Source organism: Pongo abelii, chromosome 3 (genome assembly GCF_028885655.2).
Source record: "Pongo abelii isolate AG06213 chromosome 3, NHGRI_mPonAbe1-v2.0_pri, whole genome shotgun sequence".
Lineage (NCBI taxonomy): Eukaryota > Metazoa > Chordata > Mammalia > Primates > Hominidae > Pongo > Pongo abelii.
In genome coordinates this window covers 122567496-122587074 of record NC_071988.2, presented here as the reverse complement: position 1 = coordinate 122587074, position 19579 = coordinate 122567496, and the positions used below count along the sequence as shown (strand labels likewise).

General features: G+C 36.4%; 1 protein-coding gene across 3 annotated transcripts in view; it reads left to right on the top strand.

Annotated features, from left to right (window-relative positions):
- The window catches only part of PPP3CA (protein phosphatase 3 catalytic subunit alpha), a 331868-nt gene extending 312521 nt beyond the window's left edge, over positions 1-19347 (top strand). For 2 of the 3 annotated variants that reach the window (XM_054553399.2, XM_063723223.1), the window contains 3 exons: positions 2168-2252; positions 10428-10525; positions 16726-19347. In XM_054553399.2, the coding sequence (XP_054409374.1) occupies positions 2168-2252; positions 10428-10525; positions 16726-16922 (380 nt within the window). In that variant the 3' untranslated portion in view covers positions 16923-19347. 3 annotated transcript variants of the gene reach the window in all.
- The last annotated feature ends 232 nt before the right edge of the window (positions 19348-19579 follow it).

The window sequence follows — 19579 nt, the reverse complement described above, 5'->3', positions numbered from 1 at the left end:
GTTTTAGATAGTCTCCAGAGCAGAATTTGATGTATAATCTTAATTACAAATCATAGATAATTAATATTGTTTACAAAATCAGAATACGATTAGAGGCAGGGATCCTGCACACACCTATTTTCCTCCCCAGTGTTCTGGCCGAGAAACTAATTAATAATTCAAGGAACTTATAGTGAATGAGAACCCATGGTTTTGCTTGATTATCAGAACAGCTAGATTGGAGAACAGCTGTCTCCCACATGGATGGAAACTTATTCCACCCATTTGCAGGTAGAATGGCTGGCAATAATAAGTCCTTCCCATTGGTTATGTTGAAAGGTGCCTGCCATGGCATAGTTGCCACAAGAGAGGAAGAAGTGGACATAAATTTAGGCTGTTTTCAGGGCAGAGGGAAGGTGAGAGGAAACCAGCTTGCTGGTTTTCACACACCCTCTGGGGAACACCCATGCACCTATGAGATGGGTTTGTGTTAGCATCACCTCTGAAAGATTACCCACCCAGGCAAAGAAAGTGATTGATATGTTTTCACTTTCTTGGAGTGGAGGGGGGGGGTGGCGGAAAGCAAATACCTTTTTTCTAGCCCTTTCAAAATTGTGTGTGTTGTACAAGTTTTCTTTCTCATGGAAATGTTGGCATATTAATTGATTCATACAATCAAATAGATTCCAAATGGTGTTCATAAAAGCCCTCTAAGGGAAACAGTAGAAATCTTTTTTTCAAAACCCTTCTGTAAAAGCTTGCTGTTATCACAAATTATAATAAAAGACCAAAACACATACCAGTTATCATCTATAGACTACCATCCCTGAGCAAATTACGTGACTCAAACTGTTCATTTGGATTAGGAACATTTCTGTTATTATTTGAAAAGAATATTCTGTTGTATATCTATTAGAGGCAGTAGAATTAGACGATCTGCTTGTGTTAATGCTTTCTATAAAATCCCACATAATGAATAAAAAGGATAAGTTTATCCATTTTACCTTGGATTATAAAAATCTTGACCAGGTGCAGTGGCTCACACATGTAATCCCAGCACTTTGGGAGGCTGAGGCAGGCAGGTCATTTGAGGTCGGGAGTTTGAGACCAGCCTGACCAACATGGTGAAGCCTGTCTCTACTAAAAATACAAAAAAAGTTAGCTGGGCGTGGTGGCACATGCCTGTAGTCCCAGCTACTTGGGAGGCTGAGGCAGGAAAATCACTTGAACCTGGGAGGCAGAGGTTGCAGTGAGCCGAAATCGCACCACTACACTCCAGCCTGGGTGACAGAGCAAGACTCTGTCTCAAAAAAAAAAAAAAAAAAAAATGTGAGGTATTTTTTCTGTTTTATACTTCTTCCAATGTACCTTAGGAATTAAAAGAAAAAATGAAATGGACTCATTAAAGTATTATTTTAAAACATTATTTTAAAATAATATATTTATTTGTAACAATAATCCATGTAATTAATTTTTTTTAATTTGGAAAATGTAACAAGTGGTAAAACTTACCCAGAAAAACCATGCATAACTTTCAAAAATAGTACTAAAATGCAAACCATGGTGCCACTGTCTCTTACTAAATCCAGTTTAGCAGTTCTCTACTCTTTTCTCTAGAACTCCTGAACCAACCAGAAGATGAAAGAGTATCAAGTGCTCAAACAATCATCATCAAATAATTATGAATGATGTTGCAAGGCAGATAGGGAATTAAGAGACTTCCTAGTTTAATCACATCAAAGGAGAACTTTTGGAAAAGCAGTTTCCTAAAGTAGTTTTCCCAGCATGGAGACTGCAAATGAATAGAAGATGGTGATAAGGCACTTAACTCTTCCTCCCAATGGGTGGTCTCTGTATAAATAGAAAAGAAGGGGAAAGTCAATTGGAAGAGGAGGATAGGAACCTACCCCTCTCTGCTCAGTGATTTTCCATTTAGCTTCTTACTCACCTCCCCTCTGGATATCTCGAAAGTTTTTCTTTGGCACTATGGGGACCTCTCAAAAATCACATCCTAGTATTGGTGGCCAAAAGCTTAAATTTTCAAATTTGATTTACAGATAAATCCTCTTAAGGGGAAAAAAAAAAATACTGATTTTGCTTACTGGAGTCTGTTGTATGTGTAAATTTGTAAAATCAATTACAATTAGGTAAAAAATTACTGACCACTGAACTCTGTTTGAAAATACAGGTGCAACAGCTGCAGCCCGGAAAGAGGTGATAAGGAACAAGATCCGAGCAATAGGCAAAATGGCCAGAGTGTTCTCAGTGCTCAGGTGGGTGCATTCGTCCTCTGTTTTTGTTTCAAATTGTATTATGTGTCACCTAATAAATACTTTAATACTTTCGTCTGGTAATTTAAATATTTTACTAGAGAATATTTGTCTTTTTTTCTTTTAAATTAAAAATTGAGGAAAATTAAATGAGAAATTGTCAGTTTCTCACTATTTTAGTTAAATTGCAATCTATAAATTATTTCTGTTAAGAAAGTCTCAAAATGAATTGCATCACATTTTATTCCTCTATTTGCTATAGGACTTTAAAACATTGATTTCACAGTAGGTTGAATATCTTATGAAACAGGAAAAGCTGTTGTAATTTTTTCTGTTTTCTTTTTCATTCTGGCTCGTGGTGAAAGATGCATTTATCAGACACATTTCACTAGAATTCTAGGAAATGAACATCAGCCATAAAGCTGTTCATGTGAATCTATGTTATTCTAATTATTGAGAGAAAAAATTACTATATTTCAATTTCCATATAGTAGTATATTTTGTAGGTTATGAATCATATTATTATTATTAAGCATTAATTTAGAAAACAAATATTTTCTTGAAGGAAACTCCAGTTATTTCTAAATAATACAATGTAACATTTCTCTTCAGAAGATTACTTTAAAATATGATACATTTATATGTAAGGAGTATACAGTCAATTCAAAATGATACATATTAACGAGTAAATAGGAACACCTTGGGAAATATTACATCTACAATTGGGTAATTTAATAATCTAATTTTTTGCCAAATTTTTGCCCCAACTCTTTCTCATAGAGTATCAACACTGGCTCTTTTGATTTCCCCTCTTGCTATTTCTATCCTCTTCCTGGTACAGTCACTAAAGAGTAACTGAATGACTTAATGCCAAAAGAGGTAGCCATGAGAAGGATGAAAAGCGTTATCGTGCTCTCTCAGAGACACCACATCAAAGGCAGTGAGAACTCTGTGGTAGCCAGCACAATCACGACAAGCCGTGTTCAAGCTGAAAATAGGGCATCATTGCTCCCTTCTGTTACTGAATGAGGCTACCTTTGCTCTATTGCTCTACGTTTCCAACTACATTTTCAGGGCTTATTCATTCATGCCATAAGTAAATATAGTAAAATTTAAAGCATTGATTATGTACCATGGAGAAAAGAAATAAGGCAATGTAGAGTTGGAGCAAGTGGGAGATAAAGAACTTCTTTTAGTGTGTGGTCAACAGAAAACTTTCTGAGTAATAGTATTTGGGCAAGCATAGGTGACCTTCATGAAGAAATGAGGTAAGGGAGTTCAAGGCAAAGAGAATAGCAAGTGCAAAGATACTTAAGTAAAGACAAAACTGGCAGTTTTGAGGACCACAAGGAGGCCTGTATGGCTAGAAAAATGTTCTGTGGGGACAAAGGTGTATATGAAGGTCATAAGCTTAATTGGAATTCTGAGTAAACACTTGCTTATTTATTGTGCCTCAGATTTACCAATAATGCTTTTATTTCTTATTCTGTCCGAAGTATCTGAGGGAAAGTGAAAACAGCTCTAGAATTTCCATGACTATCCCGTGATAAATGGACTATTTGAACCCAGTGATCAGTGACTTGACTTAAAATTGCACGTTAGTAGAAAATAAAAGCAAGCTCTATATTATTGTTTTTCTATAATAAAATAATCCATAGCACATATGCAGAATATAGAGAGATCCTATCCAGAAAAAAGTAAGTTAAGCTTAGTAAATAATGATTGAGCATTAACTGTATACCATGCACTGAATTAGGCAATCTAGATACCGAATTGGAATGCCAGCCAGATAGACAATAAACTAACATAAGAAAATAAAGTGGCCGGGCATGGTGGCTCACGCCTGTAATCCCAGCACTTTGGGAGGCCGAGGTAGGCAGATCACAAGGTCAGAAGTTCGAGACCAGCCTGAGCAACATGGAGAAACCCTGTCTCTACTAAAAATACAAAAATTAGCCAGGCATGGTGACGCGTGCCTGTAATCCCAGCTACTCAGGACGCTGAGGCAGGAGAATCTCTTGAACCCGGAGCAGAGGTTGCAGTGAGCTGAGATCGCGCCACTGCACTCCAGCCTGGGCGACAGAGCAAGACTCCGTCTCAAAAAAAAAAAAAAGAAAAAAAAAGTGTGTGCTAACTACATGAATAGATACCCTGCTGTGGCATTAGACAGGAAGGAACCTTGTGTTTCCTGACTGGAATGTTCATAAAGAGGTTAAAATTGGAGGAGTGCTGTGAAGGATAGGCTGGATTCCAGGGCAGGGAGAAATGTGGTAAAGGCATTCCTGGAAGTGGAAAAATTATCAGGAGCACAGCCACACAATCCTAAGAGCACTATCAATGGCATCCTTTTATGGGGCACTTGCTAAGTGCCAGGTTCATGCCCCATGTTATGCACATTTGATAATAATCAACACAGGAAGCTTGCAAGGTTGTGGTGACTTCACTTTCCTATGAGGAAATTGAATCTGAGAGAGGCTAAGCAGAGTGTCCAAACTGACTCAGTTGGGGAGCAACACTAATGAGAGTCTTACTCAAAACTGTGCTATGTAGTCTGGTATAAATTCTAAGCAATACTAGTAGTCTAGTAATGAATTCTAAATGTGTTAAAGGACTGACTAGCAAAAGACATGAAGGTGAGTGAGGAATCTAGTTAAAAAGGAGACTGAAAATATACTGAAGTCCATATCCTTGAGTGTTTTGAATAGCATGCTAAAACATTTAATTTGTGTGTGTGTAGGCAATCAGGAGTTGTAGAATTATTTTCATGAGATTAGAGGCATGCTCTAACCCATGTTTCACTATACATGTTAATCGCAACGTGAAGATTGGCTAGCAAGGTGACGTATGGATAACGAAAAAAGTAAATAAATATAAAATAAAATGTAAATTAAAAAAAAATTTAGGAAGCTTTTGAAGTAATCCCAGCAAAAGGCTGGACCAGGCTATGGGGGGAGAAGTGCAAAGGAAAGGACAAATACAAGGAATTTGGGAAAACAGCACATGATTAATGAATGTGGAATGTGGTACAAATTTGTCAGGTATACTTGCCCAACATGTTTCTTACGTTTTAGAAATGTGCAACCTTATAAGGGAACCAGAAAACTGTCTTTCAGCAGTCCTTGCAGATAAAATACAAGCCTGTTGCCTGGGGTTTGCCAGTCAGATAAATGCATGTAAGTAAGGCTTTGTTTCAAGTTGAGCATCATGAGGAAGCAGCAAGGCAGGACGGCAATTGTCCTGTCAGGTGTGGAATCTCATGGGCCAGCAGTGGAAGAGCTTCCACCTCAGCATTTTGGGAGCTAACTACACAGCATTAGTATGAGCTCTGCAATTGACTGTTAACATCAGTGGCAAGCCTTTCATGGAGCCCACCCCACAGTATGAACAGGTACTGTTACCCTTCCCAGCTACAGAGCATCGAAGCCCAGTTCTCTGGATCTGTGAGCTCTCTAATACCTTTAATATATCTCTTTCCTGTTAAAATTAGCCAGAATAGATTTCTGGTGTTGGCTATGAGAACCCTTACCTATATGAGAGGCTACAAGAGAGAGGAAATATTCCAGAATATTCTACAGGGGTTCCAGTCTATGCCATTGATAGGATGCCATTGTCTAAAGAAGAGGAAGTATTTTTCAATTTAAATACCTAACAGGTATTTATCGGGAAGAGTAGGATGCACTGAATTTGGCAGAGCATTTATGTAGAGGCACTTAGAAATTCTGCCCTGGAGGTTCAGAGAGAGGCGAGGGTTAGAAATGTAGACATAAGGCCGAGCACGGTGGCTCACACCTGTAATCCCAACACTGGGAGGCTGAGGTGGGTGGATCATGAGGTCAGGAGATTGAGACCATCCTGGCTAACACGGTGAAACCCCATCTCTACTAAAAATACAAAAAAAATAGCTGGGCGTGGTGCGGGACGCCTGTAGTCCCAGCTACTCGGGAGGCTGAGGCAGGAGAATGGCATAAACCCTGGAGGCGGAGCTTGCAGTGAGCCGAGATTGCACCACTGCACTCCAGCCTGGGCAGCAGAGCAAGACTCCATCTCAAAAAAAAAAAGAAAAAAAAGAAAGAAAGAAAGAAAAAGAAATGTAGATGAGAGTAAACAACACTGAGACAAGAGTACAGCAATGTAAGCTGATGGTCTTGCTAAAGGATAGCGGGAAAAGTGAGAGGAGGAGAATAAAGAATTCTTCAGAACATTGCTTTCCAATAGAAATAAAATGTGAGCCACATCTGTCATTTTAAATTTTCTAGAAACCACAGTAAAAGGGGTAGAAACAGAAACAAAAGAAATTATTATAATACAATCTGTTTAACAGAAATATCCAAAATTTTATCATTTTGACATTTGATCAATATAACACTTATTAAAGGGACATTTTCTATTCTTATATTTGTACTACATCTTTGAAATCCCATGTGTATTTTACACTTACAGCACATCTTAATTCGACTAGTCATGTCTCAGGTGGTTAACAGCCACATGTACCTGGGGCCTACATATTAGAAAGCACAGATCTGGAGATAGAAGAAAAAGATCAGCCTAGGAACTGAAAAGATGTCAGAGAAGGAGAAGGAGAAGCAGGAGAAAAAAGCATTACAACACCTAGGGCAAAGTGTCTTTCAGGAAGGAGGGCATGGTCATCAGAGGAAATTACTGCAGAGATATCAGTTTGAATGAGAATTCAGCAGAGATAGTTGGAATTGAAAAATGAAGAAGCTGCTAGAAACCTTTCAGAGCATGGCTTCCTTGTGAGGCAGGAATGGCAGTCACAATTAAGGGAACTAAGGAATGTGGTTGAACAAGAAAGAAAAAAAAAGCAAGGAAGGAAGGAAAATGACCATCTTCTATGCTGGGGCTTTTGTAACAGTTTATCATTTAGTCTTCATGGAAATCCCATAATTACAGTTGTGATTTTATAGATAAGGAAACTGAAGCCCAAGAAAGTTAAATGATGTCCCAACATCAGTCTTATGACTGAGATAGCCTGAGTGTGACCCCCACAAAGATGTGATTTCCCAAAAAGATCTTCCTACTGTTGGTACAAAATTGATTAAAAAGAATACTTCAGATTACTGGAAAAGTTTTGTAGGTAAAAAGCTATTAATTTACTTGGCTTTCTCAGAGCATTATAGGTTGTAATTGTTTTTTTTTTTGGATGAGTCCCATGTTTTGGGGGGGGTTTTGTTTTATTGTTTTGTTTTGTTTTGTTTTTGAGACAGTCTCGCTCTTTTGCTCTGGCTGGAGTGCAGTGACACGATCTCTGCTCACTGCAACCACCACCTCCTGGGTTCAAGCAATTCTCATGTCTCAACCTCCCAAGTAGCTGGGATTACAGGAGCATGCCATCACACCCGGCTAATTTTTGTATATTTTTTAGTAGAGATGAGGTTTCACCATGTTGGCCAGGCTGATCTCAAACTCCTGGTCTCAAGTGATCTGCCCACCTCTGCCTCCCAAAGTGCTGGAATTACAGGTGTGAGCCACGGTGCCCAGCCTGAATACCATGTTTAACACAGGATTTGACACCAAGATTCTGTATGTAGGAATTATAATCACTCATGAGGCAAAAGCCATATTTTGAATATGAATGCAAAGGAAAATTGTGTTCATTCTTTAGAGGTACTCCCAGTTTTCCCAACTCATTTTGTCATTCAATATATTTCTTCATGGGACCTCTAGTGGTTTGACAGACCACAGAAGCTTAAAAAGTTTGAAATACCTGCATGAAAATAAACAATAATTAATTATCTCAAACCTATTATTTTTAAGTTAACTTTGCAGTAGAGGATACAGAAATCTAAAATATGGATTAACATTTCCATTCTCCATTCAACTTTTACTGTTTTATTTTTGGCAAATATTTTTGAAATGTGAGCTATGTACCAGGTACTGTTCTAGTCTGGGTGCTGTGGATGCAGCAGTGATTAAAGCAGACAATAACCCCTGCTCTCACGAGGCTTGTCTAGCTGGGGGAGGGGGTGGGGGCGTGGTGGGAGGAGAATGGAGTGGACAGGAGACCAGAAACAAGCAAGTAAACACACTGTATCGTTTTTCAGGGGTGATAAGTGCCTTAGATAAAAATAAAATAGGCAAAGGGAGAAAGAGTAGAGAAAGGGATTATTATTATTATTTTAAATGGCATTCAAACACACTGTATCATTTTTCAGGGGTGATAAGTGCCTTAGATAAAAATAAAATAGGCAAAGGGAGAAAGAGTAGAGAAAGGGATTATTATTATTTTAAATGGCATTCGTAAGGAAGTTCTTGCTTAGAAGGCGATATTGGAGCAAAGATTAGAAGGCAGAGCGGGAGTGAGCTGCACAGATGCCAGGGCAGGAGGATGACAAAGAAAGTGCAGCGCCCCCCTCGGTGGAGTGTGCTGGGTATGTCTAAGGAAAGTGGACATTGGTAGGAAATGTTGACCAAGAGATGGGTGCGAACAGGAGAGTGTGGGGTAGCTGTTTATTTTAAGGCCTTTGTGAAACCTCCCTTTCACCCATCAGGAGAGGAGAAGCCATTAGAGAGTTCTGAATACACAAGTAACAGGATTTGGCATAGGTATGAAAAGCCTCACCCTGGCTGCCATACTGAGAACAGCTGTGGGAGGAGGGGGCAAGCTTGTGACTGGGATGGAGCAGAGAGACCATTCGGAAGGCTCCTGCAATCCAGGTAGGTGATGCTGGTGGTGAGCAAAAGAAGGAAGTCACAGAAGGCTGTATTTTGTATTATTTTATTTACATGAAATGTCCAAGAGAAACAAATCTACAGAAAGTGACTAGAAGTGATACAGGGCTGAAGGAAATAGGGAGTGACTGCTTAATGGGTATGAAGTTTCTTTTGGGGGTAATGAGAATGTTCTAAAATTGATTATGGTGATAGTTCTACAACTCTGTGAATATATTCAAGACCATTGATTGAATCCTAACACTTTAGGTTAATTCTGTGCCAAGTTGATATCTCAACAAAGCTGTTGTCAAAAGAGATGTAGTAGTAGCCACGTGGGAATGGTTAAACTAGAAATATTTTGAGGGTAGAGCCCTCAATTTTTGCTGATGTAATGGATATGGAATTAGGATGAAAAGAGTTAAAGAGTGATCCTTTACTCTTAAGTAACTAAAAGATGGAATTGCTAATTTCTGAGTTGAAGACAGATTGTGGAAGCAGCAGGTTTGGGGAGAAGTTCAGGAATTCTGTTTGAGTCACGTGAGACACCTTCGTAAAAATTTGGAGTAGATAATTCTACATACTAAAGTCTCTCCCTGTGTGTGTGTGTGTGTGTGTCTGTGTGTATATATATATACGCACAAATATATGTATGTGTGTGTATGTGTATATATACAATTTGTATTTTAAAGACTTTTTTCTGGTTATATAGGATTGCAATATTGCTGTGTGGAAAGAGTGAGTGGTTATTTAGTCATGGTTATTTAATTATGAGGATTTAACAATTCAAAATGATTAATAGTGTCAAGTAATTAATAAATATAATTAAAATAATGATGCACTTAAAACTGATTGTAAAATAATTGTCATGCTGTGTAAGAAAATAATTTTATATTAGCAAATCAGTGGGGAAAGTGACTGAAAAAAAAAAGCTGGGAAATTTTACCAGTAGGTTTATTGGCTACTTGCCATTATTTTATGTGTTTTTCATGTAACATCTAAATTACTAAATTCCTTAATTTCTAAAAGTCCACCAAATGTGATTCCTGATTCCCTAATCCTCAAATCAGATTTTTTTTCAATCTCCATATGCTCTGTTTTTTTATTCCGTCAAATCAAATGACTTCCACTTATTTTTGCGGAGCCTTGGCTGAAAAACTTAACATCAGCATTCTCTAAGGCTCACTTTTAACATACAGAATGCACAACAAACACTTTGTATTGAGATGCCTGATTACAAAATCAAAATGGTTTTCTCTATCTTCAATACTCAAAAGAAGCAGAACCTCCCTAATTGGATAATGTAAACTTTATTGTAGCAATCATTTATGGAACATTACTAGTATATAAATAAATTAAAATAAAGTATGTTAAAAAAATTTAAAAAAAAGATTCAGAGAGCCAAGATAGAGGGAAATGTGGGTTCTTATATGCATTTTTTTCCTTTGAGTCATTTCTTTTTCACAAAAGAAATTAAAAGTTAATGTCACCCCTCATTGTGCCTTCCAGAGAAGAGAGTGAGAGTGTGCTGACGCTGAAAGGCTTGACCCCAACTGGCATGCTCCCCAGCGGAGTACTTTCTGGAGGGAAGCAAACCCTGCAAAGCGGTAAGCAGGCTGATGGGTATGACTGTGTGCCGGGGCATCGCAGTCAGCTGTGTCATTAGAGCCCTGATTTATTCATTCATTTAAGCTCTGTCTTGGTCTTCAGTTCTTCTTCTCAGCTGGCAGAAGGGCTGAAACCCCAATCAGTTTGATCAGTCATGTCCAACATAATAGCTCCCTCATTCTCTGGAATGTGGTCTTTACTCCACCTTTCCCCCATTCCCTCATTCACATGTTAATCTACATATTCAGCCTAGCTACAGGACAACTCATTTAGGTTGCCTACATGCACAATAGGTTTGACTACTTTGAGCCACTCAGTTGTCAAAAACAACTTTTTAATTACATTTTTAATAAGTATTCTGGTTATCTGTTTCATTTATGAGATAACACATACATACACAAACACTGAAATACACCTGTATGTCTAGATTTTAAGGAGATGATTTCATTATCCTCTTGAATGGAAATTGGAAGACATTTGTGTCTTTTCTCTGATTTATCAATTGAAAACAAGAGACTGAGTAGAACCACATTTTATTTTTGAAAAAAGATGAACATTTCCTTTATAATACAGATTTTGTGTTAAAATGTGTAGCTTTCTAGACCTGTGCCATCCAACAGAGCTCTTTGTGATGGTGGAAATTTCTGTATCCATACAGAAGCCACATATGACTGTTGAGCATATAGGGAATATAACCAAGAAACTAAACATTTTCTTTTATCTAATTTGTATTAAATTTAATTTAAATAAGCCAGGAGGCTAGTGGCTACCATGTTAGCAGCACAGTCCTATATATTCTTTCACTTTTGTTACATTTGTTATCAATTTTAACTACTATTATTATTACATACAGTACAATTTTAACAATAGGAAATTGCTATTAGATGAGGCTTTAACAGCAAAAAATTAAAATGAAAGTATGCTATAACATTTTTCAAAACATTCTCGGCCTCTTGCTTATTTTCTTGTATCTTTCTTTGAATCTTTTTTGTATTTTCTTTTCTGTCCCTGCCCTTCAACCTAGAAGACTCACTATTCTCATTTATATTATTCAATAAACTTCTACATGAAGAGTAATGATCAACTTCATGAATATAGTATTGCTGAATGATCACATCATGGCTGCATCACATTAATTGTCTTTATTTTCAGATGAATATATTCCGAATCAGTGTCTTTTGAGATTTTACAAAAAGACAAAAATTTTTAAATGAAGGTAGGAAGATACATAGTATTGAGAAGTAAATGTCCCCTTTAAATTTACAGCTAGGAATTATTTTAACAACTTTAAAAAAAAAACACAAAAGTTTTTCTACCAAATTAAATATCTTACTAAAACATTAGCATAAATGGATCATTTACATGTCCAAAATGTACCGTCTACCTAACTGACTGAAATCTAGTTTCTGATAAGCACATTTTAAGGCACAGCAAGTGTATTATCAGAAACTGTGGGCTTTAGAACACATTTAATAGTGTTCATTTAACATTCGCTTTAGAACATTTAATAGTGGGCAGTACATAGTTCTAATATGTCAGTGCTGGTGTGATTCTGGATGTTTTGCTTACTTTTAAACTTACGTTACTTAAGTTTTTCCAGTTCTTTGTTTCATTTCCAGATTTTCACTTGTGTTTTTACTTAGGTTATTTGGTTTTATTTTATTTTAAATCCATTGGTTTGTGGTTTTCTATGGTTGAACCTACACACAAACACACATACACATAAAAGACATACGGGTTGGAACCTTTCTATATGGGTTTAAAAACCTACTATATATTTTAAACCACATACATTGATACGACTCCAAAATGTATTGCCTGATGCCCTTCAATTTGTCTAAAAGGGTAAACTACTTACAACTTTGCTATGTACTCTCTCTCCATGGTGATAACCATTCTCCATTTTTATCATAAGGAATCTAGAATCCACCATAAGTAAGTTATAGTGCACATTTGGCAGTTGCTGTAGTTTTAAAATCTTGAATTATAAGAAAAATGCAAATTAAAGTCAAGGGGTAGAATTTTAATATTAAACATTTTGGAGTTACAGAGAAGTTTTGCATTTTAAGATTTAATTAGGGAAGTATAAACTAATCTTAATAACATAGAAAGACTCATATACTTATATAGTGAAAGTTTAGACCCTAACCTTGTTACAAAAATTGCTGATAAAGCAGTGGGCTTTTCAAGTTCTGCCTCTGAAATATGCTGTTTCTGTATATTCAGTATTTAGGCTGCCTGTTCTTTAAAATGCTAATAGAATTATTGCCACTACTGGCACGTTACCACCTGATTTGTAACATTTTAAGAATTTTACTTCCAAAAAGGATATTCCACTAAGGAAAAGAAAACGTAATTGGGCTTGCTGGAAAAATAAGTCCAGATTATATCATTCGTTTCCTTTTTTCTTTTTCCTTCACCCTCTTCCTACCCACCAACCCCCAAATCTAGTAATGCCTGATGTGTTTATCTTTAAAGAGTCACATGCATTATCTCCTTAGACACCCTGACTTTTATTTTTCCTTTAAATTTGAATCTCCGTGCTTTTCCATCACATCAGGAAATAGTGCTGTTTAATATTAAATAGTGCGAATGATCCCACTGATATTGTGGCACTGCTTCAAATTCTGCCATTTTGTCTGGCATTTTAAAACTAAATCACCAAGCATAGCAGAGGTTATATAGTATTCTGTGTGAGTCAGAAGCACAGTTGAGATTTACATAATCTCTTATAATTCAGTCCATGTAAAAGAAATTTTCCTGTTTTCCTAAAGGGTTAATTGTTTGTTATTTATTTAGTGGGCAAACACCAAAACATTTAACACAGATAGGTGTATCCAGCTCATAAATTAAATTTATAATTTCTGTGGCATTTTTTTCTCTCTTTTTTTTTTTTTTTTTTTTTTTTTTTTTTTTAGCATTTCTGTTTTGTTGTCTGTGCCAGAATCTAGCACTTACAGGAACATTAGTTCTCTTAGCTCCTTTGGTGGTCACTGATTTGTTCTTAGAGTTAAAAAATCCTCTGCTCATTTTTCTCATTCATTTTGCACCCCCTTTCTTCTCTTCAGCTACTGTTGAGGCTATTGAGGCTGATGAAGGTAAATTGGCCAGTCCCCTTTCTGTTGTACCTGCAACAGATAAGGGCTCTGCTGGGTGTATTCATTTTTTTGCTGTAGCTTGTACAGAGTGTGTGGGTGTTGAGCTAACAGTTGTGGCTCAGTATTAACCAAAATGTTCTTGCTTTAAAGGGGAAAATGTCCTTCTATGGTTTGTTTGTTTGTTTCTTTCCCTTAAAGCTGTTTGACTTTTGTATATGATGAATAGTATAATCACAGAAAACAAAAGGATTATATATTTTGAATGATGTGGGGTGGGGGTTATGGCAGCTGTTTTGACCAGTAGCTTATAAAACAATAATCTTTGAGCTGAACCATGTCCCTCCCTCAAATCACTTTCAGGCAGCACTGAAGAGAATAAAAATAGCCATCTTAATTCTAGTCTTCAGAAGTTTGTAGCCAAAGGAAAAAAATGTTCATTTAAATAGTGCTTTGTTGTAGTTCAACATTAATTTGTATCTCTAAAATATATTCCAACATGAGACAGCTGTATATAAGATGAACAGTTCTGGTAATCTTAAATCAAATTGTAACCTACTGGTATTTGTATGAGAATTAACACCAGCAAAATATTATAAAAGGTTCAAAACCATTTAGTGGCTGTGGAAGTGGCCGATAACAAGAATAGCGAGTATCAAGTAGCACTCAATTGATGAATGTGTACTGCGTGTCTGCTTTGTGCCAGGCACTGTACGCAGGGGACATCAAGAAGTGTCCATCTCCAACTGTGTTCTAGCACTGCTCAAGGACAGTAGAGTCGACCCTTTAGTATTGCCTTTTTACTTGACTGTTTTTTAAATATATAGTTACAAGAGAACTGCATATCAAAATAGTTTTTCATATTATACATACCATATCCTTTGGAAATTTCAAAAATAATAATTTGAAGTTCCCCTTTAAAACAAAATTCTTCAGTTGTATTTTGTTCTTGCAAGGTAACTTTTTTGTTTTTCTCAAAATTATGTGCATATGGTCCTTTGGTATGATATAAAAAGTGCCACTTTAGACTCTTCCAATTTGTACATGATTTGGATATGGTAGGGGAAACAATAGCACTGTAAGAGAAAATACAACTGCTTCCTAAATAGCAGTGAATAAACTGCTATTTATGTGGGAATTCTCTATTCCTCTTGGCAAATTCTAATCTGCAGTGTGCATTCTTGTTGATAGTTTGGCTGTTTTCTGTGGTTTCTGTGACTCTGTGTTGTGTTAAGTATACTACCAATGTAAATTGCTAATACCCATTGTCTGACCAGCAACTACAGCAGAGCACATTCTTCCATACCAGGATGACAAAAATGATTAGAAATGGAGCCCCATTCCAGAAGTATCCATTGTTCTAGCTAGATTTTTAATTTTAACACTCCCATCCTATTGGCTTTTAAAACCTAGAAATTTCACTTTTACCATTTACACTAATTAAATCATTTCATAAATGATAATGATGACAAACTTTTATACCTGTTAATTATGATGAAATTATATTCACAGTAGTCTAAAAAAAACCCGTAGAGTACCACTTCATGCTATTCTTTTGTATTTCAAAATAATTGAGTTAGTTTTCAGGGTGGGTGCTCGTTAGACAGCTCTATTATTTTGCAATTTATTACTAAATTAGAGAAGAATTAACAAGCTTTGCTTTGGGCCTTGGTCTTTCCTCATTTCCCCATCTTATTCCTCTCACAGTTGACTAATCACCATTATGCTAACCTTTAAAATGCAGAGGGGGGAAATACTATTTCTCATCTTTTAATGAGTATTGAAACAACTGTGTATATCTTTTAGGAATCTCATCCATACTAATAAAAGGCACTGCACATTTGTGTAGGAGTGGCTGGTAAAGTTTCAGCTTGAAACTGCTTTCCCCTTTTTTTTTTTTTTTTTCCCCCAAATAAGGTTGGGAGGATAAAGGTACCATGAAATTATCCTTAATCAGCCATGGTGATGCAGCCCAATTGAGCATTGGTGATTGGCCCTGAAATATCTGGCTTGCACTTCACAGGGAGTAAAGCAAACTGATGTCATTGGTTCCCCATTTATGTGTTTTATTTGCAGCTCACCAGTTGGTGTACTCACTGAAGAAATCATTAAGTTTTTTGTACAAATGCCTTACCTATCTCTGTAGCACACTAAAGATTACTTTTTTAAAAAAATCAAGTATCATTCCCACTTTGAGAATTCCGTGTTTTAATTGAATAGGACCAAAACCAGTTCAATTCATTTTTGCTAAATATTGTGAAAGGCATTTTTTTCCTTGTTATTATTTAACCATCACTTACATCTACATTGATCTACTGAGTTTTTCTTTCATTTAGGCAGTAATGGATACCAGATGAACATCAGTTTGACCTGTTCACTGCTGAAGGGCAGACAATACGTTTCTACCTAGTGATCTTATCTTGATTTTTTTTTAGTTTCTCTTACCTTGTCACTCACTCCACATGCTTCCAAAGTTAAGTGGAGACAGGAGTTTATAATTTCATTTTTTTTCATGTCATCATTGAGTTGCTTGTCAAGAAGTTCTTTCTGGGATTCTGAGATGGCATGGAAATGCCCCCGGTTAATTCCTTTTCTAGCTCCTGCTTTAAGCCCTTTACTAGGTTTTTAGGTATAGCAGACATACTGATTCCACTGAGTTTGCCATTACCTAGCATAATGGAAGAATACAAAGAGGGACATGCTGCAGCCTGTCTAGGTTAAGGTGTTTGATGCAGTAATCATGCTAATGATGTGGCCAGTTGATGCTGGTTCTAGAGGCTTGTCCCTGAAAGCAGCTTTCCTCTTTACGTGTCCACTTTGGATTTCTTTGATCTAAACTTTCATGAAGACAGGAGAAATGCTTACATCTTAATAGCTTCAAGAGGACATTTTGGTTGGCAAGAGACATTGGCTGTTTTCAAACCTTTGGTTACCTCCGAGTATGGTAAGGAGTCTGTTGTGTGGTGTGCAGGTCCCGTCACTTTGTTCTTCACTGAAGGATTCCCTCTCACTGAGAAATCTCTAACATCACCTGCTGCAACAGCTGTGCCCTTTGTTTTCCTTTGGATAATCCTGTTTTTCTTTTTTAATGATTTTCTGTTTAGCTATCAAAGGATTTTCACCACAACATAAGATCACTAGCTTCGAGGAAGCCAAGGGCTTAGACCGAATTAATGAGAGGATGCCGCCTCGCAGAGATGCCATGCCCTCTGACGCCAACCTTAACTCCATCAACAAGGCTCTCACCTCAGAGACTAACGGCACGGACAGCAATGGCAGTAATAGCAGCAATATTCAGTGACCACTTCCTGTTCACTTTTTTTTTTTTTTTTTTTTTTTTTTTTTTTGAGCTGCAGGGCATGATGGGGATTGCTGCATATCAGCAGTTGGATGTTCTTGCCTCTGACAGTAGCTTATTTGCTCTGGGGGCCAGGAATTGGATTCAGTTTACACTATCATTAAAAAAGAGAGAGAGATAATAAACTATATTTTGGTGGGGATGGTGATTAAACACCTCTTTTGGGTATGCCTTTTAAAAATGCTTATAGAGAAAAAAAATTTTAAAAAGAAAGCTAATGCTAGTATATACTGCAATGTTAGGGGAATGAACATGTTTTCCTACCGCATTGGGGACTTCTAGATAGGTTAATGAAAGGCCTTTTATTCTGTTACTGGACATGAAAACTTTGTCTAATTTCTTACTCTATTGTACGTTTACAGTCGCAGCACTAAAAATGGATGACATCAAACATTTTTAACAAAATGATGTACAAACTAAGGACTATTTATTGATAATGTTTTGCTACTCTTGTCAGACAATGGCTATAAACTGAATTAGGCAGTCTTAAAAAAAAAAAAAAAAAAAACAGAAAAAGAAAAAAAAGAACGTTGCAAATTTGTTAAAATGCCAAAAAGGACAGTTTAATTTTGTACAGATTATGCTTACCTCAGGTTTCTTTAGTGTGCTTGAATGCCCTTCTTTCCATATAACACTTATCTTATTAATTCGGCAATGGAATATCTTTTCTTTAAGTTTTAAAAAAACTGGAATAATTATATCTATCTTTTTTGCTGTTTATATTTAGGGATTTTTGTTGATAAAATCAAGTCTTGGTTGTGGCTTGCTGAATTAAATATTTATGAGTGGTGCATTTTTAAGTATAGTGAACAAGACACCATATTAAGTACAGTGATAAAGCATCTATATTCTGTAAAAAAAAAAAAAATCTGCCTATGCATGTTTTTTAAGAAAAAAAAAATGGCTGTATCGGCCTGTATGGGACTGTAATGCGCTTAGTGGTCTGACATATACTGGAAATGTATGTATACTGGCGTACTTTATATTCTCTAAAATGCTTAATGCCTTTGAAATTTTGTAATCAAAAAAAGCTTTGAAAAAATCTAAAGGGGAGAGTATTCTTTAAAGTTTTTAACATAAGCTTGTCAGTGCACATGTAGATGGTTAGCATGTTTAGCAAACCTTGTGAAATTATAATAAGTTTGTAGTTACATGTGAAACTCTAAATGCATGGTAACTGTTAATGTCATAACAGTTTAGTTATTTTGTTCTGTTCTGTCATGTGCCACAAAATATGTACTTTTTTCACTTTTTTCCCTTTGTATATCAGTTACGGGTTACAACTGGTTCATTTTGAAAACAACAACAACAAAAGTCCATTCATATTTTTTAACAATTGTATAAGTGCCCAAGTAATTCACTACAGCCTAAAGCCTTGCCTTTGTAATTTGACTTCTGACATGTTGGCAATCAAAGCATGCACTTGTAACAATGAAAAAGAAAAAGCATTTTATATTACTACTCAATAAAATGTGCATGAACTTACAGAATTCTCATCCTTCCACTGAGTCCGCTGAAGGGATTTATGTGCACAACCACCATGTGTCTTCTAGGTGCTGGCCCACCACCACACATCACAGGCTGATTTCCACAGGCTTCTTCCTAGGGGCCTCGTGATCTGAGGGGTGGTGCCTACTTCCACTGTAAGAATCTTGGTGGATTTGTGTCTCAAATCAGATAAGAGAAGTCTATCTAAAGAGCAGATGCCATCTTCTGGCTTCCTCAAGGAGCCAGTTAAGAAACCAGAGCATTCCTTTTTATTGAAAAATAAAATTAATTTGTTATCAGGTTGTTTCAGTTGTATTGGATGCCCTATCTGCTAAAGCAAAAAGTACTAGGCTACTAAGTGCATTTTCATCACAGAAAAGAGTTGCATTTGTATTAATAAGAAATTTGTATACCCATGCTTCAGCTACTATCTAATCACCTGAAGATTTAAGATACACCAAATTTCAGTTTGTTTGTAACATTGTTCATCTTTAGTGCACTTTGTTTTATATAATAAAGTATGCCTGTTATATTAAATAATAAGAATATGGCAATTAGTGATATAGCATACCCAAACAAAGATGTTCTAGATGTAGTCTGGCTAAGACTATCCCAAGTTTATTTTAATGAATTCAGACATTTTTTCCTGTGGATATTTCTCCATCCTAAAAAAAGTGGCAACCAAGGAAAATATTTAGATTCAACTTACTAGAATGATGTGAAAGAAATGGTGATTCTGGTATCATGATGTTTATTTTCTTGCTTATAACTGCAGAGAAAATATCCTGACTAAAAAAAATTCATTTTTTTGGATTCCTTTCTTTTACAAATTGTGCTGAGGCAACTATGGCATAGAAATAAACATTTGACATTAAAATAAGCAGTTGATGTGAGTATTGCTTGGGCTTTCTGATCAGTGGTTAGGAAAGTGATACTGTGTATTTTTCCATAATATTTTGGTCTCTCAAAAAAAGTTGATAGAGAACTAGTTATTTCTTCAAAAGGGATAACCTTTCCAGACGATCAATTATTAGGTTTCTCTCCTTCACTTTTGGGGAAACTATAGAATTCTTTAGTTGCTCATGCCAGTGTACCTCTGGTTACACACACAG